The sequence below is a fragment of the Phocoena sinus genome, chromosome 15 (assembly GCF_008692025.1).
Source record: "Phocoena sinus isolate mPhoSin1 chromosome 15, mPhoSin1.pri, whole genome shotgun sequence".
Taxonomy (NCBI): domain Eukaryota; kingdom Metazoa; phylum Chordata; class Mammalia; order Artiodactyla; family Phocoenidae; genus Phocoena; species Phocoena sinus.
This window is the reverse complement of record NC_045777.1, coordinates 22,316,703-22,343,562: the sequence shown is the minus strand read 5'-3', so window position 1 is coordinate 22,343,562 and position 26,860 is coordinate 22,316,703. Positions and strand designations below refer to the sequence as shown.

Genomic DNA, 26,860 nt, shown 5'->3' with positions numbered 1-26,860 from the left:
CCAACCATAGCAACGAGGGCGGTCTGAGCTGAGCCCGCTGGTTGCTCAGGAACGTCACTTCCGGGACCGAGGTCGCAAGGAACCACTTCCGGGGGCGCAGTGCGGCGGCGCTGGAGGTGAGTGCGGTGACGCCGTGGCCGGTCCCGGGCTTCGGGGCAGGGTAGAGTCGCAGATGCTGAGGTACGGAGAGGGGCTTAAGCTCGGGCGCCGCGGGCGGCGCTGTTCTGCCGGCCCGGGGGCCACTCCGTGCGCGGCGAATAACTTCCTGGGTCGCTCTTTCGGAAGTTACTTGGGAGGGGAGTTTGAGTCCCAGTGGGGCGGAGAGCCTGTCTTGCTGTCCCTCAGTGCTTTAGTTCTGAGCAGAGCCAGAGCTCGGTGCTCCTCACAGTTGTGCCTTGGCCTTTCTTCCCACTGACGGAGGTTTAGGAGGAGCCAGAGCCTTGGAGTCAGTCTGGCTGGGGTTTGACCCCTGAGTGTACCCCTATTGCTGTGTAACCGTGGGCGAGCTCTGGTTGCCTCTCTGGTTCTCAGTTTCCTCCTCTGTAAAATGGGCGCATAGGGTTAATCTGAGGATTAAATGAGTTGGTGAATGCAAGGCGCTTAGTAAATGCACAGTGCGCGTTCGCTGATTTATTTCTTTTTAAGGGAAGTGGGAAATGTGTATGTGAAACCTCACTTTTTAAGTGGTGGCAACAAATTCGGATTTAATAATTACATTTTGTAGGACATCTGCCCACCAGCTTCAGCCTACTGGCTACCAGTTTTGACTGCTCTAGGAGATGGCTTATCTTTTCATAGGACAAAATTCTAACCCAGTTTTGAGCAGTTTTGGGGAATTTGTTGTAATGGGACGGGTCTAGGTATACAGCCCAGTCTGTTTCCTTTGAATTCTCAGGACAGAATTTTTTTTTTTTGTGGTACGCGGGCCTCTCACTATTGTGGCCTCTCCCGTTGCGGAGCACAGGCTCCGGACGCACAGGCTCAGCGGCCATGGCTCACAGGCCCAGCCGCTCCGCGGCATGTGGGATCTTCCCGGACCGGGGCAAGAACCTGTGTCCTCTGCATCGGCAGGCGGACTCTCAACCACTGCGCCACCAGGGAAGCCCCAGGACAGAATTTTTGAATCACTTCATTAGAAGCCAATGATCCCCTACCAACATCCTTGGAATCTGTTTCTTTAAATCTAAGAGAAGACTTTAGTTTCTATTTGCTAAGTCTGGACAGCTATACATGTCTCAGGGGTTATTTATTTATTTTGAAATAGTGACTTTTTTCTAATAAACTTTTTATTTGAGAACTATTTTATTTATTATTAATTTATTTATTTTTATTTTGGGGGGGGCTGTGTTGAGGCTATGTGCGGGCTTTCTCTAGTTGCGGCGAGTGGAGGCTACTCTTCTTTGTGGTGCGCGGGCTTCTCATTGCGGTGGCTTCTCTTGTTGTGGAGCACGGGCTCTAGGCGCGCGGGCTTAGTTGCTCCGCGGCATGTGGGATCTTCCCGGACCAGGGCTCGAACCCATGTTCCCTGCGTTGGCAGGCGGATTCTTAACCTCTGCGCCACCAGGGAAGTCCCGAGAACAATTTTAGATTCACAGAATTATTGTGAAGATGCTGCAGTGAGTTCCCATATATTTCCCACACAGTTTTCCCTATTATTAACATTTTACATTAGTATAATACTTTTGTCACAATTAATGAACTGATATCAGTAAATTATTATTAACTAAAGTCCATGGGCTCTTCAGATTTGCTCAGTTTTCTCCTAATGTCCTTTTTCTGTTCCAGGATTCCACATTACATTTAGTCGTGTCTCCTTGGGCTTCTAGGACTGTGATAGTTCCTCAGACTTATTTAGATAAACTTGACAGTTTTGAGTATTACTGGTCAGATACCTTGTAAAATGACCCTCAGCTGGGATTTGTCTGGTGTTTTTCTTATGATGAGATTGGAGTTATAGGTTTGGGGGAGGAAGACCACAGAGGTAAAGTGCCATTCTCATCATATCACATCAAGGGTATATACTTTCAATATAAGTTACCACAGTTGATGTTAACCCAGATCACTAGCTTGAGGTAGTCAAGTTCTTCCACTGTAAAGTTACTCCCCTTCCCCCACTTTTCCATATTGTACTCTTGGAAGGAAGTCATTATGCACAGCCCATGCTTAAGGAGTGTGGAATTATACGTCATACTTTAAGACAGATTATCTACAGAAATTATTTGAAATTCTCCATGGGAAATTTGTGTATTTATTAAATCATTTATATCAGTATAGTCTTGGATATTTCTTTTCATACTTTGGGTTATAATCCAGTACTACTTAATTTATTTTGTTGTCCAGATTGTTCTGGCTTTGGCGATTGGGAGCTCTTTGAAGTGGCTTCTATATCCCTTTGACATATCCCGATCAATGTGTTTTGGGTTTTTTGAACACTTTCTTACTTTCTGTTACAGGTTCATCTTATGTATTTCCTGCTTCAGTCCTAGAGTTAACCATTTCTCCCAGGAGCCCTGGTTCCTTTTATTGGGGAATGGTATCAGACACCAATATCTGGGTGCTAGGTGTGCTTACTGCTACTGGTATGCCCTGTTTCTGGGCTCTCTCAGCAAAAGAGCTAGAGATGTATGTGTGTAGACTAATCTCCCTCTTCTTCTCCTCTCCCTTTCTACATATATATATATATATATATATATATATATATATACACACACACACACACATTTATATATATAATATGTAGCCTTCTGTATCTATATTAATCTAAATATGAGTTTATACTGATGTCTGCAACACTCTTCCATTTCACATGGATCATTCTAGCCTCCTCTGTCTTAACTGTAACCTTCTACTCCAACTGTAACAAACCTAGCTCCCACCATCTACCATCCATTTACTTAATTGTTCAATTCCAGTGTACATGTATAGTTGTTTTAGAATTGGTAACCTGTATCCCATGTGGGAAACAACTTTATTAACTAGAGTACAGTGACATATACAGTTCCTTTTGCCTTTAGTCTTACAAACTCCATCCATTTCCAAAGTTACTGAGGTCAGCACCTGATTCCCCCTACCCCTTCAGTGAAATCACTTCATCCATTTCTAATACATTTAGATTCAGAATGTCACATTCTGCATTCCATCCTGGATACCTAAATGATTTTTTTTTTAATTCATGTATATTAAAGTTTACTCTTTGTGCTGTAAAGTTTGCTGGGTCTTAGTTGCAGCACGCAGGCTGTTCGTTGTGGTGTACAGGCTTCTCTAGTTGCAGGGCGCAGGCTTCTCTAGTTGTGGCGCGCAGACTTAGTTGCCCTGAGGCATGTCGGATCTTAGTTCCCCGACCAGGGATCGAACCCGCGTCCCCTGCATTGGAAGGCAGATTCTTAACCACTGGACCCCAGGGAAGTCCAGTTCTATGGGTTTTGACAAATGCTTAATGTCTTGTATTCACCATTACAGTATCATACAGAATAGTTTCACCTTCAGGTCTTATTTTTAATTTCTCTCTTTCAGATTTCATCTCAGAAATCTTGTTGGCCCTCTCTTCAAAATATATCTACAACCTGAGAATTTACCGCCTCTACTGATACCTGGTGCAAGTGTGTCTTTTTGACTATTATATGGTAGCCTCTTAACTGGTTTCCCTGTTTCCACTCTTGCCCCTCTACATTCTGTTCTCAACACAGCAGCCACAGGGACCATTTAAAAATGAGTCAGATCATGTCGTTTCTTTGCTAAGAACCTTCCAGTGGCTCCCCTTTGACCCAGCGTTCTACTGATCCTACACAGCTGCTCACTCTACTCTCTTCTCCTTGGTCATAAAGTTCATTCCTGCCTCAGGACCTTATCCTTTGCTGTTTCTTCACCTTGGGGTACCTAATAGGAATTGAATTGACTTGTTCTTTCACTTTTTTCTTGCCTCTGCTGAAATGACACCTTCTCAGAGAGGCCTTTCCCTGACTACCTCATATAAAATAGCACCCCTTATCTCCCTATTTATATTTCTGATAATACTGCTGCCATTACATATCTATATGTGTGTGTTTGAGTGCCTCCGATTGGATGAAAACTCCATGGCAGGACCTAGAATGATGCTCAGTAAATATGTGTCCAGTGAATGAATGCTTCAGACCACTGGTATCTGGCATTCACAGATGAGCCTCAAGGGGTCTGATAACCTTATGAAATTATTTGCCATGTTTGATAATAAATGGCTCTGTACTTTTTATGAAATTCTGGTGGGGGTATGAGTTTCCCCCCATGTGTAAAAACCTTTGCTCTTAAGCAAGTCTGGAGCATCACAGGGCTAGAGACCTAGCGGGATGTTCAGCGTTGCCCTGACTCACTGGTAGAGCCTAAGCAAGCACCGTGCCTCTCTGCTCCCCCTCCTCCTTGTTAAATGAGGCTGTTGGTTGGGGCATCTGCTCTTACTTTAAAGGTGGGAAACAACCATAGGTTTCATCAGTTACCAAATATCTGAGTCAGGCCCTGGTAGAAACTCAAGATGGACCCTGGGTCCCTGCTGTCCAGGAGCTTATAGTGGAGCAAGTAAAAACATTAGACTGTGTAGTATTTCTCAAACAATAAGAAATACATTTTGAATTTTGACCCAGAACATCCTTGCTTGGATGTAGATGGATATAACTAGTTAAAAAAAAAAAAGCTTCAGGACACAATACTCACCCTTACTGATATGATATTTTCTATTGTCATTTACTTAATTAATTAAAGTACTGGTTAATAAAATTAAAGAGGAAAAAATGTCAGCTGCAGCCCCCTTAATGGTTTCCATGGCTCACAAATTGGCCACAGCCTGCAGTTTGAAAACCATTGACCACCAGCTAAGTTTCAGTCGTACCCACCAGCCAGTTTGAATCCTAACTTTGCCACTTCTCAGCCAAGTAATCCCAGGGTAGGCCATGTAACCTCTCCCAAGCCTCGGTTTCCTCATCCTCATTAGTAATACCCGCCTCCCAGAGTGGTTGTGAAATGAATGAGATGCTGACTGCAAAGTGCTGTGCACATCTGGCAAATGATTTGCTTACCGCTACTGCTGTGACAGTGTCGGGGGTGGGGTGGAAGGAGCAAAGCCTGTCAAGGAGTCTGAGGGATAAGAGCCTCCTTGTTGGGAGCTGAAGGATGAGTAGGACTCTTGTGACTTCTGTATTCAGGAGAGGAAAACCCAGAAATCCTGGCAGGCAGACTGGGAAGTAAAGCATAGGGGTACAGAGAAAATTAGACAGGAGTTCTAAAGCAGACACAAGATGTGTAGAGCATTTTATGTTTTCCAGAACTTTATTACAACCACCCTCTGGTTGTACCTGTGCTGTCCAATGTGGGAGTCCTCTAGCCACATGCAACTATTTATAAATAAAGTAAAATGAAAATGAAAAATTCAGTTCCTTAAGCCTCATTTAAGTGCTTAATAGCCACATGGGGCTGGTGACTACCATATTGGAGAACAGAAGTATAGAACATTTCCATCATTGCAGAAAGTTCTCTTGGGCAGCATTTCATTAGACCCTATAAAAGCCTTGTGAGAGGAGTAGATAGGCATGGATTTTTCTTTTAGATTGTATTCAGTTTTTTCAATGATATTCCCCCCACAATTAAAACTTATGAGCCCTTCACTTTAACAGCAACTATTTACATTTTCTTTAGCCAGTGAAATCATAGTTTATACATGGCTGCAGTCAGTGTTTATGTAATTATTTTCTTTTTTCATTTAATATAATTTTGCAAAGGTTTTCTGCTGACCTGATACACCACATACGTACTTGCCATTTTAGCCAACAGGGACTATCCCGTGATGTATCATAATTGGGTTAACTGCTTCTTTATTGTTGGAAACTTTAGTTCCTTCCTGCTTTTCAGTATTATGAATAGCACTGCCATGAACTTTTTTGTACCTGAAGCCTTTTTCTTCTTTTGAATTGTTTCCTTACTGTAGATTCTAGGAAGTGAGTTATTCAGTCAAAGGATATAATCACTTTTATGGCTCTTGTTATATTGCCTAATTGCCATTAAAAAAAAAAGCCTAAATGCATTATAGCTTTAATAGATGTTATTGTTGTCGTTTGGCTCCTGAGAACATCAAGTCTGTAGGAGGTCAAGAGATTGGCCCAAAGTGTAGCTAATTGCTGATAGAAGCAGGGTTTGTGCCCCCCCCCCACTCTTGGCCCCATGTTTTTATTGTACTACAGATATTCTTAACAATGTTGCTGTGAGTAACACTATATAAATCTAAGTATTGATAAGCCCACTAGGCTTGTTACAGCCTTAAATGTAAAGTTTAGGGCCAAGGGCATTTTAAAAAAGTGTATATTTATGAGGTGCAACTGTGAAGAAATGAGAGAACTGTTTTATACCTTGCTATTCACATGGTGTAAGGATATAGTGTCTTGTCTGGGCTGTACGTTTCCTCCAGTAAAGCTGTTCTTGCAACAGCCTTGGAATTCACTTCAGGGCCAGTTTCTGAGCCACCCCAAACAATCTGCCTAGGGTCTGAGCGTCATAACCTTGTGTTTGACCAAAAATGGTATTCCTGGGCTTGAGGCTCCACCTGATTCACCACACTTGGATCCAGATGATGTTGGGTTCCTTCCAGAAATCAAATCCTTCCTGGGAGGATGAAGATCTGCCAGCTCTGAGGATTTTGGGGGGGAAAAAAAAAGTGAGCCTTGAAAGCTTTGAAAGCCATTCACAAAGGACACAGAAGTGGTGGGAAACAGTGGCCACCTTGTCAGCTCGGGCACATCACCTTCCTAAGTGACTAGGTTGAAAGGTAGACAAATACGCATTTGCACAAACCCCAGTCTGTTCACATGGAAGGTTGTTTCTGTCATCCTTTAGTGACTCCTCCTTCATGTTGGAAAAATGTTGCAAAGCAGTGAAGCTGCAGAGCCAAAGTGAAGGAAGGTTTTAGGATAGTCTCTTAACCCAGAGCCATCCATAGGAATATAATGCAGGCCGTGTGTGTAATTTAAAATTTTCTAGTAGCCACATTTAGAAAGTAAAAAGAAACAGGTACAGTTTGTGTGTGTGGGTGGTAAGATATCCATAACATAAAATTTACCATTTTAACCATTTTTAAGTGTACAGTGTGTGTAACCATCACCACTGTTTCCAGAACTTTTTCATTATTCCAGACTGAAACTCTGTACTCATTAAACAATGACTCCCTATTGCCCCTCCTCCAGCCCCAGTAACCTATATTCTAGTTTCTGTCTCTATGAATTTACCAATTCTAGGTACCTAATGAGTGGGATCATACAACACTTGTCCTTTTCTGTCAGGTTTATTTCATTTAGCATGTTTTCAAGGTTCATCCATGTAGCATGTATCAGAATTTCATTCATTTTAGTAGCTGAATGTCCTTTGTCCTTTGTCTATACCACATTTTGTTTATCCATTCATCTGTTGATAGACTCTTGGTTGTTTCCATCTTCTGGCTATTGTGAATAGTGTAGCTGTGAACATTGGTGTACAAGTATCTGAGTCCATGCTTTCAGCTCTGTTGGGTATATACCTAGGGGTGGAATTGCTGGATCATATGGTAATTCTATGTTTAACTTTTTTAGAAATTGCCACACTGTTTTCCAGTATGTCTTTTCACTCTCTTGATAGTGCCCTTTGATGCACAAAAGTTTTTAATTCTGACGAAGTCCAATTTATTTTTTCTTTTGTTGCCTGTGGTTTGGTGTCCCATCTAAGAAGTCATTGCCAAATTCAATGTCGTGAAGACTCCTCCTATGTTTTCTTCTATAAGTTTAATAGTTTTAGCTCTTAAGTTTAGTTCTTTGATCCATTTTGAGTTAATTTTTGTATACGGTGTAAGATAAGGGTTCAGTTCATTCTTTTGCATGTGGATATCCAATTTTCCCAGCACTATTTCTTGACAAGACTATCCTTCCCCATTGGATGGTCTTGGCACCCTTGTTCAGAAATCAGTTGACTATATATGTGAGGATTTACTTCTGGGCTCTTCATTCCGTTCCATTGGCCTAGATCCTTATGCCAGTATCACACTGTTTTGATTATTGTAGCTTTATACTAAGTTTTGAAATCAGAAAATGAATCCTCAGCTTAGTTCTTTTTCAGCATCCGATGAAATTAATAATTTATTTAACCCAGTATATTATTTCAACATGCAGTTAGTATAAAACACTGTTAATGAGATATTTTATTGATATGTTCTTTTTTTAAAAATTAATTTATTTTTATTTATTTTTGGCTGCATTGGGTCTTTGTTGCCACGCACGGGCTTTCTGTATTTGCAGCGAGCAGGGGCTACTCTTCATTGCAGTGCACAGGCTTCTCATTGCGGTGGCTTCTCTTTTTGTGGAGCATGGGCTCTAGTCGTGTGGGCTTCAGTAGTTGTGGCATGCGGGCTCTAGAGCGCAGGCTCAGTAGTTGTGGCGCATGGGCTTAGTTGCTCCGCATGTGGGATCTTCCCGGACCAGGGCTCGAACCCGTGTCCCCTGCATTGGCAGGCGGATTCTTAACCACTGCGCCACCAGGGAAGCCCTATTGATACATTCTTATGTTTATACTACCTTCTAAATTGAGTGTGGACCTAACTGAACAGCCATCTCAGTTTGGACTAGCTGTGTTTCAACTCTCCATAGCCACATGTGGCTCAGGGCCACCATATTGGACAGCTCAGATTTAGTGGAAAGTTGCTTTGTGGCACAGATCCCTGAAAACACAAAGGGCTTTGGAGTCAGGTGGGCCTGGTTCCCAAGTAAGTTTTCCCCTTTCTCACTGGGGTGGGCCAAAGGAAGCCACTCGTGGGTGCTGTGGTAGAGGGGGAGCAGTTCAGTCCTACCAGGGTAGGAGGAGGGCAGTAAGAAAGACATGCTGGGGAGGGGGGGCACGAGCTCAGCCTTGGAGGTAGAGTAGGGACTTCGCCAAGCAGTCGTAATGGGAAAGGGCATTCTTGGCAGAGTGTGCCACTTGGGTAGAGGCCCAGGATTTGAAAGAGCTCAGTGCTCTTGGAGAATTACAGGCAGGTCTTTCAGCTCGACCAGGGTATTAGGAGTGGGAGACTCTGGTGAAGTGAGAGACTAGAGATGTGGGTTGAGACCGGACCTGCCACCACTGCCCCTGTTGTCCATGTCCCGAGCATCTCTTATTTGGGTTACTGGTAGTAGCTCCCTCACTGGTCTCCCTATGTTCACTCTGCACCCCCCCACACCCCGTTTAAAATGTAAATCAGGGAATTCCCTGGTGGTCCAGTGGTTAGGACTCTGCTTCCACTGCCAGGGACCCGGGTTCAGTCCCTGGTCGGGGAACTAAGATCCCACAAGCCATGTGGTGTGGCCAAAAAAAAAAAAAGTGTAAATCAGATTATGTCACTTTTCTGCCCAAAACCCTTCTGTGGCTTTACATTTTGCTCAATCAAATCAGAAATGTTAGGGTCCTACAAGGTCAGTCGCCACTCTTTCTGATTTCACCTTCTTCTACTCTCCGTCCTGTACGCCCCTCTGACCATTTTGGACTCATATCCCTGCCCTGAGGCCTCTACACTTGCTTTTCTCTCTGCCTGGCATATGCTTCCCTGAGATTCTCCACTGGCTCAGTCTCATACTTCCTATCTCTGTCATTTCATTCCTGTCTCTTCTTCAGAGAGGCCCTTCCTGTCACCCTATACAAAGTAAAATGATGCCCTTCTGAAGCTTTTTTCAAAACAGTTATCACTAGATGGCATGTCCCATCTGGATGTGTTCTTTGTCCGCCTCTGCCCCGAGAGAGCAGGGATTTGTCTGTTTTACTCTTCAGTGCTTGGTGTTCAATAAGTATTTGTTGAATGAATGACTGGATGTATAAATGAACAAATAAATAAAACTTGAAACAGAGCAGGCCTTCAGCAAAGGTATGTTGATTTGAGATTTTTGTTGAAATGTTTGCATTTGTTTATTTATCTCCTGTAACTTCATTTTTGGAAAAATTTCAAACGTACAAAAAAGTTGAAAGAATGGTCCAGTGACTCTCCATGTTAACATTTCATCACAGTTGCTTTATATATTCTTGCATGTATGTGGGTGTGTTGGTGGAAGTGAAACCATTTAAACGTCAGTTGTAGAAACATGACATTAACTCTTTGCATTTAGAAGTTGGCTCTGGAGAGTGGTGAATCGGAGGGGACCTCAGGCAGCAGGCAGCTGGGGCCATGGCCTCCGACCTGGACTTCTCCCCTCCCGAGGTGCCTGAACCCACATTCCTGGAGAACCTGCTGCGATATGGACTCTTCCTGGGGGCCATCTTCCAGCTCATCTGTGTACTGGCCATCATTGTACCCATTCCCAAGTCCCACGAGGCGGTGAGTCCTTCCCTGTGAGCCTCCGCTCCTCAGACTGGGTTCTAGGTACTGAAAATAGATATCACAGCAATGAAGGCTAGCAGGGATTACGCGGGGCTTTATTGATTTAGAGTGTCCCTAAATTCCCACCTGGTGGCATTGGGCCATATGGTTCATACCTTATTTGTTCACATGTGCGTTAAGCAGATTTTTATTTAGCACATACTTACTGTGTGTCAGACTCTGCTGAAAGATGTGGTGTGTGCCCTCAAGGAACTTCTAGTCTTTGGGCAAAGGGCAGATATGAAACAAATACACATGTTTCCCTGAGAAGTACAGAGTACTGTGAGGGTGTATAACAAGGGGGAAGGACCTAATCTTACACTGGGGCAGGGGCTGGGTTGTCCTCCCTCCCCCAAGGAGTGTAAGGACATGAGGAATGAAGGAATGGTCTAGGAACTGAATGCAGGTGACTGTGGCCAGAGCACAGAAAGGACATGATGAGAACAGCCAGAGGAGTGGCGGGTCCCCAGGGGTTTTAAGGAAGAGAGTGACACGATCAGATTGGCTTTCTTGTTGTTTTGACTCTTGTTCTATAGGTCTCTGTATTCTGTAGCTCTGTACCCTCCTTCCACCACCCCACTCCCAATTTTCTCACGACCTTGGTTTGCTGGAGAAAGCAGATCATTGTCATGTGCCACATCCACATCCAGGATTTGGCTGATTGCTTCTCATTTGACATGTTTCCTTGTTCCCCATATCTCCTATCAACAAGAAATTCAGTTTAGAGGCTTGATTCGATTCAGATCAAGTTATTTAGTGAGAGCACCTCATAGCTAGTGCTGTGTACTTCTTATTCCGTGTCATCAATCAGCACTTGGTGTCTGGTTGTCACACAGAGATTCTAAGATATCTGTGGGTTCAGGTGATAATAGCTGATCCCTCTGTTATAAAATCTTCATTTTATAACTGTCACCTAAATGGTTTTAGCATCCACTGATCATTGCTTAGATCCATTATTTCCTTTGGCCTTTATTAGCTGGAATTCTTCAATGAAGAAGACCTTTTCCTCATCCCTATATGGTTACTCTGAAATGCTGTTCATAGTAAAAAGCAGGATAAATGCTTGGTTCTTTCCCTTTATTAGTGTTCAGAATAGTGAGTTTGGGCTCTCGCAACCTCCAATCTTGACCAATGAAGCTTTGATTTTCAGTGGGAACCCCATCAAGTTGTATGAAATATTGTCTACCAAGGAAACCCATTAGAGACTCATTGCCTAGGGTTTTATTGGGGACAGGTCACATAAGCACCCTCTGCCTAGCACAAACCAAAATTCAAGACTTCCAGCAAGAAAGCAGGTATTCAGCATAAACCATATTGTTTCCAGAAACAGGTTAGGCATAGTGAGCCATTCTTTTTTTTTTAGATTTTTTTTGTTTTTTTGATGTGGACCATTTTTAAAGTCTTTATTGAATTTGTTACAGTTTTGCTTCTGTTTTATGTTTTGGTTTTTTGGCCACAAGGCATGTGGGATCTTAGCGCCCTGACCAGGGATCGAACCCATACCCCTTGCATTGGAAGGTGAAGTCTTAACCACTGGACTGCCAGGGAAGTCCCATAGTGAACCATTCTTATCAATTCTGGGAATTGTGGGAACCACCCAAAATCCAGTTTCCCAGATGCCAGCCAAAGACCACCCTTGCAAGCTGGCTTTTCTACGGATAGCCATTTTCTTTTCTTTCTTTCTTCTTTTTTTTTTAATGTAAACTCTATTCTGCACATCTACAGCATACTTATTATAGTTTTCAAATAATTATGTGTTTTTTTCTCTACTAACAGTAAGACTCAGAGTGAAATTTATGATTTCTTTGTGGTTCTTTTTGGGCCCCAAAATATGTCCCATAATTCAGAGTACTATGTTTAGTAAAGTCTTTTCTTCACATAAGTATACTCCCACCATCACATACATTAATTTGCCTCAATTTGTTTTTAATTTTTAGAGGTTTTTCCTTTTGATTTAATTTAAATATTATATAAAACTTTTATATACAACATTTCCCAAAGTTAAAACTACATAACAGGATAGAGTCACAGAAGTTTCCTTTAATCTCAATATCTTCCACCCTTTTCCCTTTCTCCCTTGATAGGCAACCATTTTTATTTTGATTTATCCCTCCTTTGTTTCTCTTTGAAGAAGTACGCAAATGGATATGTGTGCCTGATATTTATTTATTCATTTATTTTCTCCCTTTGATGCACAAAAGATAGCATCCTACTAAACACAGTTTTACATGTTTCTGTTTTTACTTAACGATATACAGTATATTCTAAAGATACCTATCTTGGAGATGACTGTGGCCCAGAGATCCTGCTGGTGTAACTGGGAGGAACCCTGGCAAAGGGGCAAGCTTGGGGTGGGGATGGGGAAGGAGCATGCTGGGTTCAGTTTTGAACAGGTGCTTTTAAGATGTCCAGGTGATTCTGTCAAGTAGGTAGTTGCATCTGCCGGTCTGTATCAGGAGGAGGGTCTGTGCTGAGTGTTGATCAACATTTGAGAGTCAATAAGATGTAATTAAAGCCATGAGAGAGGATGAGGTCTCTTAAAAGGGAATGTGGAATAAGATGGGGAGAGCCTTGAGGAGCTCCAGCATTCAGGGAACCAGCAGGGAGGAACAGCCAGCAAAGGTGGGGAAAACCTTGGTGAACACAGATAGGCACGTGGGCTCTGGATTGTTCTGTTCATCTACATTTCTTGTTTTGGGGTTTTGGGGAGGTCGTGATTGGAGTTTTTCTGCCCACAATTGTATCACACTCTACAGACGTAATCCTTGTGCCCTGTGGCTCTGTCCTCACAGATGCAGCGTGCTGCTGGGCATTATAAATAACAAACATTTTTATCGTCATTGGCCACTGATGAAGCCTGCCAAGAGTCCCGAGGGAGGGAGGTGGTGAATGTTCTTGTTTTACAGGCAGAGATGTAGTCAGAGGTGTGTGGCCTTACGGAGAGCCACAGCTCACCTCCTGTTGTATTCTTAACCCTTTGAGGCTAGCCATAGAGGCCCAGGTCCATTTATCAAACTTTCAGAAAAAGGGGTGCCCTTTACTGATCTCTGAGGATTTTAGTGACATCTTAGGTCAAGGTCTTTCAAGGCAGGGGGTTGACAAAGGGCTCCACAGTATGCTTCACCCCCGCCCCCGCAGCCAACCCTGCCGTTTAGACATTTAGAGGTTAATTTTGGACAACAACCTCATCTTTTATAATTTTTTTATTATTACTTTTTTATTGAAGTATAATTGATGTGCAATATTATGTAAGTTACAGGGGTACAACATAGTGATTCATAGTGTTTAGAGGTTATACTCCATTTATAGTTATTATAAAATATTGGCTATATTCCCTGTGTTGTACAATATATTCTCGTAGCTTATTTATTTTATACATAATAGTTTGTACTTCTTAATCCACTACCCCTAACTTGCCCCTCCCTTCTTCCCTCTTCCTACTGGTAACTGCTAGTTTGTTCTCTATATCTGTGGGTCTGCTTCTTTTCTGTTATATTCACTAGTTTGTTTTATTTTTTAGATTCCATATATAAGTGATATCATATAGTATTTGTCTTTCTCTGTCTGACGTATTTCATTTAGCGAAATACCCTCCAGGTCTGTGCATGTTGTTGTGAATGGCAAAATTTCATTCTTTCTCATGGCTGAGTAGTATTCCATCAAATATATTTTATATACCACATCTTTATCCATTCATCTATTGATGGACAGTTAGGTTGCTTCCATATGTTGGCAATTGTAAATAATACTGCTGTGAACACTGGGGTGCATGTATCTTTTCAAATTAATGTTTTGTTTTGTGTTTTTTTTGGATATATACCCAGGAGTGGCATTGCTGGGTTGTATGGTAGTTCTGTTTTCATTTTTTTGAGAAAACCTCCATACTGTTTTCCACAGTGGCCAATTTACATTTCCACAAAGAGTGTACAAGTGTTCCCATTTTTCCACATCCTTGCCAACATTTGTCATTTGTGTCCTTTTTTTTTCTTCTTTGTGTGTGTGTTCTTTTTGATGATAGCCATTCTGACAGGTGTGAGGTGATATCTCATTGCAGTTTTTTTTTTTTTTTTTGCGGTATGCGGGCCTCTCACTGTTTTTGGCCTCTCGCGTTGCGGAGCACAGGCTCTGGACACGCAGGCTCAGCGGCCATGGCTCACGGGCCCAGCCGCTCCGCGGCATGTGGGATCTTCCCGGACCGGGGCACAAACCCGTGTCCCCTGCATCGGCAGGCGGACTCTCAACCACTGCGCCACCAGGGAAGCCCCTCATTGCGGTTTTGATTTGCATTTCTGTGATTAGTGATGTTGAGCATCTTTTCACGTGTCTGTTAGCCATCTGCATGTCCTCTTTGGAAAAACGTGCCCATTTTTTAATCGGGTTCTTTATTTTGTTGATGTTGAGTTGTATGAGCTGTTTATATATTTTGGATATTAACCCCTTATTGGTTATATCATTTGCAAATATTTTCTCCCATTCAGTAGGTTGTCTTTTCATTTTGTTGATGGTTTCCTTTGCTGTGCAAAAGCTTTTAAGTTTAATTAGGTCTCATTTGTTTATTTTTGCTTTTATTTCCTTTGCTTTAGGAGACAGATGTAAAAAAATATTGCTATAATTTATGTCAAAGAATGTTCTGTCTGTGTTTTCCTCTAGAAGTTTTATGGTTTCCAATGTTACATTTAAGTCTTTCAGCCATTTTTAGTTTATTTTTGTATATGGAGTTAGAGAATGCTCTAATTTCATTCTTTTACATGTAGCTGCCCAGTTTTCCCAGCAGCATTTATTGAAGAAATTGTCTTGTCTTCTGTATATATTCTTGCCTCCTTTGTTGTAAATTAATTGACCATAAGAGTGTGGGTTTATTTCTAGGCTGTCTGTTCTGTTCCATTGATCTATGTGGCTCTTTTTGTGCCATTACCATACTGTGTTTTGTTGGGTTTTTTTTGCGGTATGCGGGCCTCTCACTGCTGTGGCCTCTCCCATTGTGGAGCACAGGCTCTGGACGCGCAGGCTCAGCGGCCATGGCTCACGGGCCTAGCCGCTCCGCGGCATGTGGGATCTTCCTGGGCTGGGGCACGAACCCATGTCCCCTGCATCAACAGGCAGACTCTCAACCACTGTGCCACCGGGGAAGCCCCCATACTGTTTTGATTACTTCAATTTTGTAGTATAATCTGAAGTCAGGGAGTGTGATTCCTCCAGCTCTGTTCTTTTTTCTCAAGATTGTTTTGGCTATTTGGGGTCTTTTGTGTTGCCATGCAAGTTTTAAAATTATTTGTTCTAGTTCTGTGAAAAATGCCCCTGGTAGGTTGATTTCATTGATTCTGTAGATTGCCTTGGGTAATATGATCATTTTAACAATATTAATTCTTCCAATCCAAGAGCATGGGATATCTTTCCATCAGTTTGAGTCATCGTCCATATCTTTTATCAGTGTCTTATAGTTTTCCAAGTACAGGTCTTTTACCTCCTTAGGTAGGTTTATTCTTAGATACTTTATTCTTTTTGATGTGATGGGAAATGAGATAACAATCCTTAATTTCTCTTTCTGATAGTTCATTGTTAGTGTATAGAAATACAACAGATTTCTGTGTATTAATTTTATATTCTGCAACTTTATCAGATTCATTGATGAGCTCTAGCAGTTTTCTGGTGGTGTCTTTAGGATTTTTCTATCTATAGTATCATGTCATCTGCAAACAGTGACAGTTTTACTTCTTCTTTTCCAATGTGGATTCCTTTTATTTCTTTTTCTAGTCTGATTGCTGTGGCTAGGACTTCCAATACTGTGTTGGATAAAAGTGGCGAGAGTGGGCATCCGTGTCTTGTTCCTGATCTTAGAGGAAATGCTTTCAGCTTTTCACCATTGAGTATGACATTAGCTGTGGGTTTGTCATATATGGCCTTTATGAGGTTGAGTTATGTTCCCTCTGTGCCCACTTTCTGGAGAGTTTTTTGTCATATATGGATGTTGAATTTTGTCAAAAGCTTTCTCTGCATCTATTGAGATGATCATATGGTTTTTCTCCTTCAGTTTGTTAATATGGGTTATCACATTGATTGATTTGCAGATATTGAAAAATCCTTGCATCCCTGGGATAAATCCCACTTGATCATGGTGTAGGATGCTTGGATTCAGTTTGCTAATATTTTGTTGAGGATTTTTGCATCTATATTCATCAGTGATATTGGCCTGTAATTTTCTTTATTTGTGATATCTTTGTCTGATTTTGGTATCAACAACCTCATCTTTTAAAATATAAGTGTGGTACAGACTATCTCATTTTCATTTATCTTGAAGTTTAGAGGAGTAAGGCTCACACAAGCGAATTGTCTTTGTAACTGAAGGTTACTGTATTACATTTTTTTGTTTTTGTTTCTGTTTTTGTTTGTTAGTTTTTCAATGGATCAGTAGCAAAAAATATAGTACCATTAATTTAACTTTTTATTGATGCACCATGCCGGCAAATGGTCCTCAATTATTCAGGGATTCTACTGCCAGCTTTCCTCTGCATGCCCCCTTTTCTTACTCCCTGAACTATTAAATAAGTGGAAAGGAAAAACAGTATTCTGTGTGTATAAGCAGTCTTACAAAGAGAGGGTGAGTGCTAAGACTGTGCTTAGAGGTTGTGCTTAGTAGCAAGCTGGGATTCGGAATTTGGATGGGGAGGGAAAAAGAAAGGGATTTTAACTTGGGGCTGGGGAGCTCTTAGGGCAGAGGGGGACAGCTGTGGGGACTCTAGGCAGCCTTAGGGCAGGAGGGAGGTCCCTGAAAGTGGAAGGTGGCAAGGAGGTGGGAGAAGGTGGACCCAGAGAACAATCTTGCTCTCTGTCACTTCACTTAGGGCAAAATCACCCCTCTTGCTTAGCCTATAGAAGCAAGGTTTATTAGTGGCTTTTTGGGTTAGAAGATAATATTTTTGGCTCCAGATGATGGGAAAGGCTTTGAAAAGCAAAAGAATGTCTTTCCTGTTGTTCTAGTGAGCTGATTTTTTGCAACTAGTTTATGACTTCAGTATTTCAATACTTAGCAGATTATTTGAAAGCTCTTTTGGGGGTAATCAGGGAGGAAAAAAAGGAACACATAGAAATGCTTCCCACCCCACCCCCTTTCTTTTCCATAGTAGGAGCAAGAACTAATTCATAAAATTAAAACCAAAGTCCCTAGAATCCTAAGCCAAATGAGAACATTTTCTCATTGACACCTCATTAAACTAAAACCGGAGACAAACATTTGTTTGAGCCTGATTGAGGCCTGGGTCACACTTAATCCAAGCATTTTCCTGTAGGCTAGGTTCTAAAATATAAGAAGGTAGATCCTTGTACTGTTTCTGTCTATTCCAGGATGCAGCTGTGTTTCATCACTCATGCCCAGTCTGATTGTTTGTATGGTGGCCATGGTGGAAAGGATTCTGGGGCTGCTTCTAGGCTCCAGAGTAAAGAAATTATTCATTGATGTCTGCCTTGAGCAAGGGACTGGGGAGTGGTAGCGTGAATTGCTTGTCCTTGGGCTGGTGCATGTTTCTCTATCTGGCTGCGCCCACCTGGGGAATTTTCAAAGGCCTGGGCTGTACCTATAGAGATTCTGATTCCATTGTTCTCTGAAGCCTTGGATCAGTGTTTTCTTAAAGTGCCCAGGTGATTCTGTTATGTAGCCACTGTTCTGGTCCTTAGACCGTTTCCCTGAAGCACAAACCAATTTGGGGAGGACAGGAGGTGTTCAGTTCTACGTGTGTTAAGTTTGTAATAATAACATGACATCCAAATGGGAAAGAAAGAGCCAGTGAGAATTTGGGGAGGGAGACCTGGGAATTATTTTAACCAACATAGTATTATTTCTTGAAACCCTGAGAATGAGTTGCTAAGCTTTTCAAGGGAAATGAAGATTCAGGGAAGGCCTGAACTTGGGGCATGCCCAACCTTGAGGTAGTTTCTGTGCAATGTAGAGGTGCTGAAAAGATGTGGGTGCTCTGCCAGAGCAGGGATGCACCTGGGCCTCTGGAAGGAGTTGCCACCAGGGGCCCCATCACTCACCGTCTGCTTCCCCTCTGCCTCCCCTTCTGTTCATCTCCTGTCTCTTACTTCTCTTGCCCTGCTTCCTCTGCTCACTGTCCCTGGGGTAAGATGAAACATGGCCACTAACAGCTCCCAAAGTTTACATCTTTCAGCTGCAGCATCTGGAGGCTGCCTTTCTGCTTGGTCCCAGTTCCAAATTCCCTAGAGAAGGCACTGTAGCTGACCCAGCTTGGGACTGCTCTGGCCAGTGTGAGGGAGGGGAGCATCCTGTGGTGTGACCTCTAGGGGTGGAGGGGAAGGTCATTTCCCAAAGGGACAGGAGTGCTGTGCAGACAAAGCTGGGGGTCTCCATTCCTTTAGCTCTCTTGGAGATGGGCAGACTAGTGGGCAGAGGGCTAGGAGACTGTGGTCTCCCTGAAAACCCCCGAGTGGTTCAAGGAGGGCACAGAGATTGGGCAACAACGGCTGAGTGATGGAGGGAAAGGCTGCTGCTCAATGTGACAGTGATGCTGTGTTCAGGCTGCTCTTCTTCAAAGTTTGGTTTCAGGAGAACTGAGTTCTTACTAGGGAGTTCCCAGATCCCTAGGGCATCCCTAGGGCATCCCTAGATAAAGACTGCAGAAGTCTGTGAGCTCCCTGCAGTTGTGTGCAAAAATGGGATGTTTTCATGCTTAGGCATATTTTCTGGGAGCATAGTCCATTGCTTTTCTCAAAGTGGAGAGCAGCAATTTTAACGAGATGCGAGCCAAATTCCAGGAGTGAAAGAGTAGGTAGTGAGGAAGTAAAGGTCGGGAGCCCTTCTGCCCCTTCCCCACAGCCTGCCTGAGCTTCCTCCCAAGCCTCTTTTGTATCTTTTTCTGCCCAGAATGTTGATCCAGTCAACGCTAAGCAAGCAGGTGTTGACTTTTAGTGCAGTGACTCACGTAGCAGGTAGTATTAGTTCATCGGGCAATTAGTCGTTCCTAGTAGTTTAAATGCTGACTATTCTCATGTCTTCATATGTTTATTTCACATCTGCCCAGCCAGATGCCAGCCCCTGGGCAGGAACCTTCACTTCCACCCTGCCGTCTTTGCGTGATTGCCTCAGTCTCTTCTGTTGAAAGCTCAGAAACTGGGTTCCATCAGTTTCTTTAGAAAGAGACTGTTTTGGCTCTTAGAACTGGGAATTTCAAGGCACACCTGGGTTCAGAAGGTCGCAAGGTCTTCAGGGCTCTGTCTCTCCATCTCCTGCCTCTCTAGGAGTGTTGGGTTCATTCTGAGGCCCTTGCCACGTGTCAGGAGGATACAGCAGCCCCAGTCTGTGTCCTTATCGCTCATGATTTACAAGCAAGAGAAGCCATTTCTCTGCCTATGCTCACTTTCCAGATCTCATGGAAAGCCTCTGCTTGGCTCTGGCTTGGCCACATGTCTGTACTTTGCCCCATAGGTGGGAAGGGGCATTGGGTCCATTTCTGGCCAGACCACATTATACTGGCCACTCCTGTGGTCACAGTGACTCGGAGTCCCCCAGAACCACATGGGACAGGGAAAGGGCGTGGCCCCGATGGAGAGTGGGTGCTGGGCAGACAAAGACAGCTGATGCCCAGCACTGTGATCCGGCAGAGGAGAGCTCACCAGAATTGATGGCAGGAGTGGTGGCTTTCTATGTGATGCCCACATAGACTTCACTGTCAACCAGAAAGCCCTGCAGTGTTTGGAGCCCTGAAAGGGATGGAGCCTTCCTGGGGGCAGAGGGCAGTGGCCTAGATGTTCAGGGGGTCTTGATTTTAAACCAGGCCCCCGATTGCCAGCGAAGGCTGCCGTAGTAAATAATTAACTTGGGCAGGTGCATACCCATTCTCAACACCTCAGGAGACAGTCTCGCAGAACCAACTTTGCAGTTCTGCCCTGTTTTTTTTTTTTAAGCTTGGGAGGCGTTTGCAGTTGAATTGGGCGGCAGGGTGTTTTTTGCTTAACAAGCAGTTCTTGAGAGACTGCTGTGCGGTGGGCAGGGCAAAGGTCTAAACATGGTCTCGAGATGTGTACCGGCTCATGGGAGTGACAGCGGAATGAATACACACGGAGCCGCAGACCAGCCGGTGGGCAGGGCCTGTGGTAGTGCTGAATCGTGTCTGGAATGAGCTCCCCGGGCTGTTCTCTCTAATCACAGTTCTCCTCGCCTGCCAAGCGCATCCTGGACTCTGTCTCCGTTCGCCTTGTGGAGCCCACATGGACGGCCTCCCCTGCTTGGTTTCAGCTAGTCCTGTCCTCCTCTCAAGGCCAGTGCTAGTCCCAGCCCCGCAAGGTGTCCCAGCCCCCACCCTACCCAGGGCCTCGGGCAAGAGCGTGTAGCAGGACGAGCCAGAGTTTCAGCACTGGGCGCCTTCCCCTCCCTGAGCCCGTGTCCCAAGCTGGAATAGGAGGGCGTTCATGCCCAACCCACGTCATTCTTGAGGATCAAGTGAGGCAAGGTGCGTGAGGCTACCTGAGCATAGCACAGTGGTCTTCTTTCCCTGGACCATTTTAGAGGAAAGAAGAGTTTCAGTCTGTGTAGAATGACATTTTGTCCTGATTTATTGGACTAAATACACACTGAACTGTATAGTGGAAATCATAAAATTCTGTGTGCTTTCCGTGCTGGAGGAGATTTGATGCATTGTGGCACATATTCGATTATTTGAATCTGATGAATAATAGCAGCAGTTTTCTGGCCTTGTAAGTGGCTGTGGAGCTGCTTCATTATTGATGAGGGCTGTGTCACAGAGAACACCTCCGCAGACCCAGGAACCACCTGGTGGGCTGGGGAGTGGGGGGTGGTTTCTTTTACTCCCCAAAGTGAGATTGCTGAGGGAACTGAAAATTTGCTTCAGAGGAAGCACGATTGAAAGGTGGGGCCGCAGTGTTCAGGGTCTGCCGTCTGCCTGGCTTGTACCAGCAGCGTGCATTTGAAGAGAAATTAAGTCAGCCATTTATTGAGTCATTCTTACCAGCTAAGAATTAGGAGCTACACCTCTGTGTGGCTAGGACCTCAGCGTCCGAATCACGTGTGTAACCGCTGCCTTTGCTTCCCTGTCCCTTGGGGAGGAGGCGGATGTGCCCCACTGGGTTAGTTGGGATGTCTTGGCGAACCTCAGTTTCCTTGCCTGTAAAATGGGGCTCACGGAGATGGGCTTATCAGGGTGATGGGAGGCTGAGCAGCCGATGTTTGTGAAGCGCCCACGTGGTGCAGATCATGTAGTGTGCGTCCTTTTCTTCATTACCCTGCGCTGCCCGGCACAGAGGCTGCATGCACTGGGCACAGATAGATTGGTGACAGGTGCTGAGCACCTGTGCAGAGCATGAAAGGGAACAGAGCATCTGGGAGATACTGGCTGGCCAGTAGCCCAGAAGTGACAGGGTGGGCTGCATGAGAGGGCATGCCCGGGGACAGGGCCAAGGCTGCAGTGGAATAGCTCTGGAGGCCACTCGAGGGTTCTTGGAATCTGATTTATACAAATAGGGACACCTGGAGGTTCTTGGAATCTGTCTTATACCAAGAGGGAACCAGCAACACGTTTAAAGGAGAAAACAGACTGGTCAGGACGGTCGTCTTAGAAGAATAGACTCTGAAAGCAGTGTGGTGGGTGGTGAGGAAAACCTTGGGAGGGGGAGGCAGGAGACTGGGGGCTCTGAACCGGCTCAGTAGTGTGTAGCCAGAGAGGGACCGGGCAGAGTTGAGAGCCGCATGGAAAGCAGAGTGGACCGGCCACGGGGACAGATGGGATGTGGAGGCACACAGGGAATGGCGAGAACTCAGAGATGGCTCGGCGGTGTCTAGCTTGGGTAACTGGGTGGGTGACGATGCCAGAAACTGAGCTGGGGTAGAGAGGAGGAGATCTGGGTTGAGGAGGAGACAGATAATGTGCTCAGATGACTCAGTGACTGTACTCTGTCCACGCGCCCACAGAGAGCTGCTCTCAACTGTAGGAGCAAAGCCTGACTCGAGGAGTGCTAACCCACTTCCCTGACTCCTGCCACAAGCAAGGGGGTTCTGAATGACCCATCAGCAGGATCCGGAACAAACTGTTATTGTCATTCCACAGTCACCTGTGCTTCTAGGCGCTGCTAACTAGGGAGAAAGTAGATGTCACAGTTAACTCTAATTCTTGGTTGCCATCAGCGCCGAGGTCCCTAGGAAACCCGGGAGAGGCTATACCATACAGCCACTGAGAGCTTAGGTTCATCCTGGCCCTGCCGCTTGCCAGCTGAGACCTTAGGCAGGTCACATAACCTCTCTGAGTGTCTCTTCTTTCGTCTATCAAATGGGGCTCGTTATGGCCCTTTGTGAGGCAAAAATAAGATATATCCAGGCCTCAGAACACAGGGCCTGGCATGTTGTAAATAATACTAGCAGCTGTTGTGGCTGTTATTATTAGTATTCTTATTGGTGGCTATATCTAGCCATGCTTTAGGATATGAATATTGGGTTTAAAATCTGCTGTGTCCTCTCTACTTATGGGAAAAGTGAGGCTTAGTCTAAAGTGTTCCATCTTCATGATGATGAACAGCAGTGAAGTTCCCATGCTTATGGGAGATCTTGTGTTTTCTTTCATTTCATTCATTCATTCATTCATTCAGGAACAATTGAAGCTGTCCAAGGACTAGTAGGGGATACCATCATGAGCACATATAGCTTAGTGCTAAATGAGTGGCATTGTAAGGTGCCTGGGGCGTAGGGGTGGAGGAGGGGATGCACCTGCTGGAGGAAGAGGAGCAGAGGAGGAAGGCTAGACAGTGAGTAGCAGCCCTTGGGCTGGGCCAAACCATGGGGAAAGGTTTACTGGGTGGCCAAGGAAAGGAGGGTGCTCCTCTTGTTTAGGGGTGAGCAGCAGAAGCCCTGGGGCCTGGCCCAGTGTGAGGGGTGGAGGAGAGCTCAGGGGAGGCTGGAGAGGTGGTCTCCTTAAGCTGCCGTCCCAGAAGCAGGACATGAGACTGTGGGTGGTGGAAGCCACTGGAAGGTATAAGGTGGGGGGATCTGCATTTTAGAAAAATTCTTTTGGCAGGTGCACAAGGCATGGCATAGAGAGAGCAGGGAGGCTGGTTGGCAGTGGGGGAACTGAAGTAGGGCCTTTGATGCTCAAGAGAGTGGCCAGGTCAAGGTGGAGGAGGTCTAAGCAGCAGGACTTGGTGACTGATTGGATGGAGGGGAGGAGGGGGAGGGTGGGGTTGCCAGGACCCTGGTTGCTATGACCATGGGTGGGGAGGAGGGCCAGGCCAGATGGAGATGGGGCTATGCACCTACACCTGAGTTGTAGGTGCCTGGGAGGTGCCACTTCCAGTCATCTGACAGACAGCTGGGTCAGGAGAGAGGTCTGGGAGGTGACAGAAAGGATGAGGTGAATGAGAGAAGGTCTGTGGTATAAGGGAAGTAAAGGAAGCACTGGGGACACAGCTGCGCGTCCTCATCTCTGGATTCTGAACTGGCCCCACTGAAACCAGAGGAGGCGCCCAGCTTGAGCTCAGAGGGGGGCTCCATCCCTGGAGATCCTGGTGGGCCTCGGCAAGTTCCCTGTGCATAAACGCTTTGTCTAATCAGGCCCTGTTTGCCCAGGGCATGCAGGGACTGACTGGTTTCCACTGGCCGCACAGGTACTGCGCTGGGGATGGTTTCCAGCTCCCAAAGTCTGCAAAGGCATTGTGCCCTGTGGGGTTTGCCTTAAACAGTAGCCTTCCTGCTGGGCTCTGCAGCCATCAGCCTGTGCACTTGACACGCTGGCTCCTCTGAGGTTTTGTTTTGTCTGTTTGTTTTTCTAATGGGCTAACTTTTTACTTTTCTTTCTTTCTTTTTTTTTTTGCCAAGTTACAAAAACAGTATCAGCACAAGGGGACAGGCTGGGGAAGTCCAGAGCGCAATCAGAGACCTGGCCAGGGGAGGGGCCGGTCCCCTGGTTATCTTGGGAAGATCCCCCATGGGTGCCTGGGACTGGGCTGGGCCTTTACACCTGGTGTCTCAGCTGGCAGGCGGGCAAGGTGGAGAGCAGACAATGATGGCCGATAAGAGGGAGCTGACAGACCTTTGGACTGGGCCTTAGGTAGGGACCGCCCCGCCACAGCCATGGTCCTGCCTCTTCTGTCTGACGGAGACTCGAGGCTGGGGCCAGGGGCTGACGGTGAGCAGGGAAGGACAGAGAGTAAGGCAAGCTGGCAGCTCGGAGCTGGCCAATTAAACACGAAGAAATACTTTTCTAGAAACAGCGTGCTCCCTCCTCGTATTCTTAGTGTGCTATTGGTTTTCCCATTTTTAATAAAAGAACACAAGTACCGAAAACAGTTCCTTACTGTTAGTGCTGGGGGCAGCGGGGGTGGGGGTCAGGGCACCTGAATAAAGGGGCAGCCACTGCTCAGCCCGTTTCTTCCATGAGGGGGTTTGGGGCCAGTGTCACTGGATGTTTAAAGTTTTCAAGGAAAGCAAGGACTCCAGATCGAATGGGAAATCTCCCAGTTGGCTCAGATTCTTAAAAATAAACACTGCAGGCCAAGTGAAGTCTGCCTGTGGGCCGGACGAGGCCTATGGACTGTGCCTCGTGTTCTCTGGGCTCGATGGGACTCTGTTAACATCCTGCCTGGCCGTGGTACGGTGTGATTTATCACCCAGGGAGGAGGGGACACCCGACGGGACTGAGGCCACTCCAGAGTCTCCTGTGACATGAGCCTGTGAGGCTGTGACAGGCCGAGTCCCTTCCCCAGAGTCCACTTTCTTTATCAGCTCAGTGAAGGCCAGGGCTGGCTCTGTGGTTTTGAACCTTTTTTCAGCAGCAGAACCTTTGTTTAAACCAAATCTTACAGGGAACAAATCACAATGTACATGACAGATAAAAACCAGGGCTGTCCCAGATGTAGGGAGGGTCTGGAGTTCTGCCCTGAGGCTGCCCTCTCCCCTTTCCCACAGGGCACCTCTGCCAGGCGCCGCAGGGCTCTGTGTGGTGGCCGCCCGGGCCGCGCTTTCCACCCTTCCCTGCCCCAGCCTCTGTGCTTGAATGGGCGGAGGAGAGTAGCAGGGCCAGCAGGAGAGCAAGCCACAGTAGGTCTGCCCAGAGCCGGCTCCCCGCCCGCATTCTGCCCAGTCCCTGCCCACCATGGCCTGCCGGCTGCAGGGTGCATTTGCACTTACTGGGGGCTTTCCATGCATTTTTGCCTCCTCACATCAGCCCTCCAAATTGCGCACCACTGTTTCCATATCACAGGTGGGTAAGCCAAGACTTAGAAAGGGGAAGGGTGTTGCCCACAAGGTCACTTGACTGGAATTGGGGGAGCCTCAATTCCTCCAGGACTGTGAGACTCCAAAGGCTGCCTCCTCCCCTCGGGCCTCCTCCCTTATCCTTCACCTGCTCCCCGGGGACAGTCCCAAAACATGTGGATCCTGGGGCCTGGCAGTGACGGTTTCCATCCCTTGTGTCTCTGCGGCACGCTTCCGTTTGCAAAGTCCCCTCAGACATGATCTCATTTTGCTGGTGTCAGGCTTGATTTGTCTAAGCAGGACTCTCCTTTCTGTCACCACACAGGAGGCAGAACCATCTGAGCCCCGAAGTGCGGAGGTGACGAGGAAGCCCAAGGCCACTGCTCCTTCTGCAAACAAGAGACCCAAGAAGGAGGCCAAGAAGAAGCGGTAGAAGAGGCGGCCTGTGGAGCCCAGTGGGCGGGCAAGGGCCTTGGGGGCAGCCCTCCTGGGGCTTAAGGTTCTGTTCCCTCACTTTATCCCGGGCTCAGGGTCTGAGGTGGCTGGGACGCCCTCTGACCACAGAGATCTGGACAGTCACGATAGTTCCCAGGGCCTGGTGGGCAGACCACCACTTCCTCCTTCTTCTGCTTCCATGATGGTTTAGGGCCAAGGGGACTAAAACACCCTGTGAGCAGAGACTGTCTTGGAAGTCTCTTCAGAAGTTGGGTCAGCTCACAGAGTTGCATTTTCCTACTGAATCCTCGTGTCCTGCCTCTAGTCACCCACATCGTAGATTTACACTGCATTTTCGAGTCATTATCTGATGCTGACAAGCCCCGCCCATCTCCCGTTATCTGTGCCCCCGCAGGTCAGATCTGCTAATCAGTCACCTTTGTCTCTGCTTGTGCAGATGGAGCTGGGCCAGGCCTCCCTGTTTGTCTAGGTCAAGGCGCCAAAGCCACTGCAGTGCTAGGGGTCCCACTAGTGCAACAGCCAGGCCTGAAAGATGCCTGGAGTGAGAGCCAGTGGAAGACCCAGCCAGGGTGATGCCCCATCCTCCTCCAGCACATGGAAGGGATTTGGCTGAATGAGCGTGTTTTCTTGGGCCCAGACTTCCTGAGCATCTGAAATGGGGGAGGGCTTGTCAATCTCAGACCACCCTCTTTTCAGCCCATTATAGCACATTCAACGTGTACCTTTTGGCTTCTGTCTGTGCCCCCTCCCACACCCCCAGTTCTTTCAGGCCCTGACCGGTGAGGAAAAGTCATTTGGGGAAGTAAACGTTAATAAACGGCCCCACACGCTGA

General features: G+C 45.9%; 1 protein-coding gene across 5 annotated transcripts; it reads left to right on the top strand.

The window, feature by feature from the left end:
* The first annotated feature begins 68 nt into the window (after positions 1–68).
* Positions 69–26,860, top strand: MANBAL (mannosidase beta like). 5 transcript variants are annotated; one of them, XM_032606370.1, is made up of 4 exons: positions 116–180; positions 3,514–3,599; positions 10,113–10,321; positions 25,897–26,860. In XM_032606370.1, the coding sequence occupies exons 3-4, from the start codon at positions 10,172–10,174 to the stop codon at positions 26,002–26,004; spliced, it is 258 nt and encodes an 85-aa protein (XP_032462261.1). In that variant the 5' UTR covers positions 116–180; positions 3,514–3,599; positions 10,113–10,171; the 3' UTR covers positions 26,005–26,860. The 5 variants fall into 5 exon arrangements, with proteins under 5 accessions (XP_032462262.1, XP_032462260.1, XP_032462261.1 ...); XM_032606372.1 differs by having other exon boundaries at positions 123–180; positions 10,116–10,321; XM_032606371.1 differs by lacking the exon at positions 3,514–3,599 and having other exon boundaries at positions 69–116.

What these genes read in the sequence shown, in the direction of transcription:
- MANBAL (XM_032606371.1), top strand. Translation starts at nt 10,172, where the DNA reads ATGGCCTCCGACCTGGACTTCTCCCCTCCCGAGGTGCCTGAACCCACA. An exon ending in TTCCCAAGTCCCACGAGGCG is followed by an intron (nt 10,322 to 25,896) that starts GTGAGTCCTTCC and finishes GTCACCACACAG; the next exon opens with GAGGCAGAACCATCTGAGCC.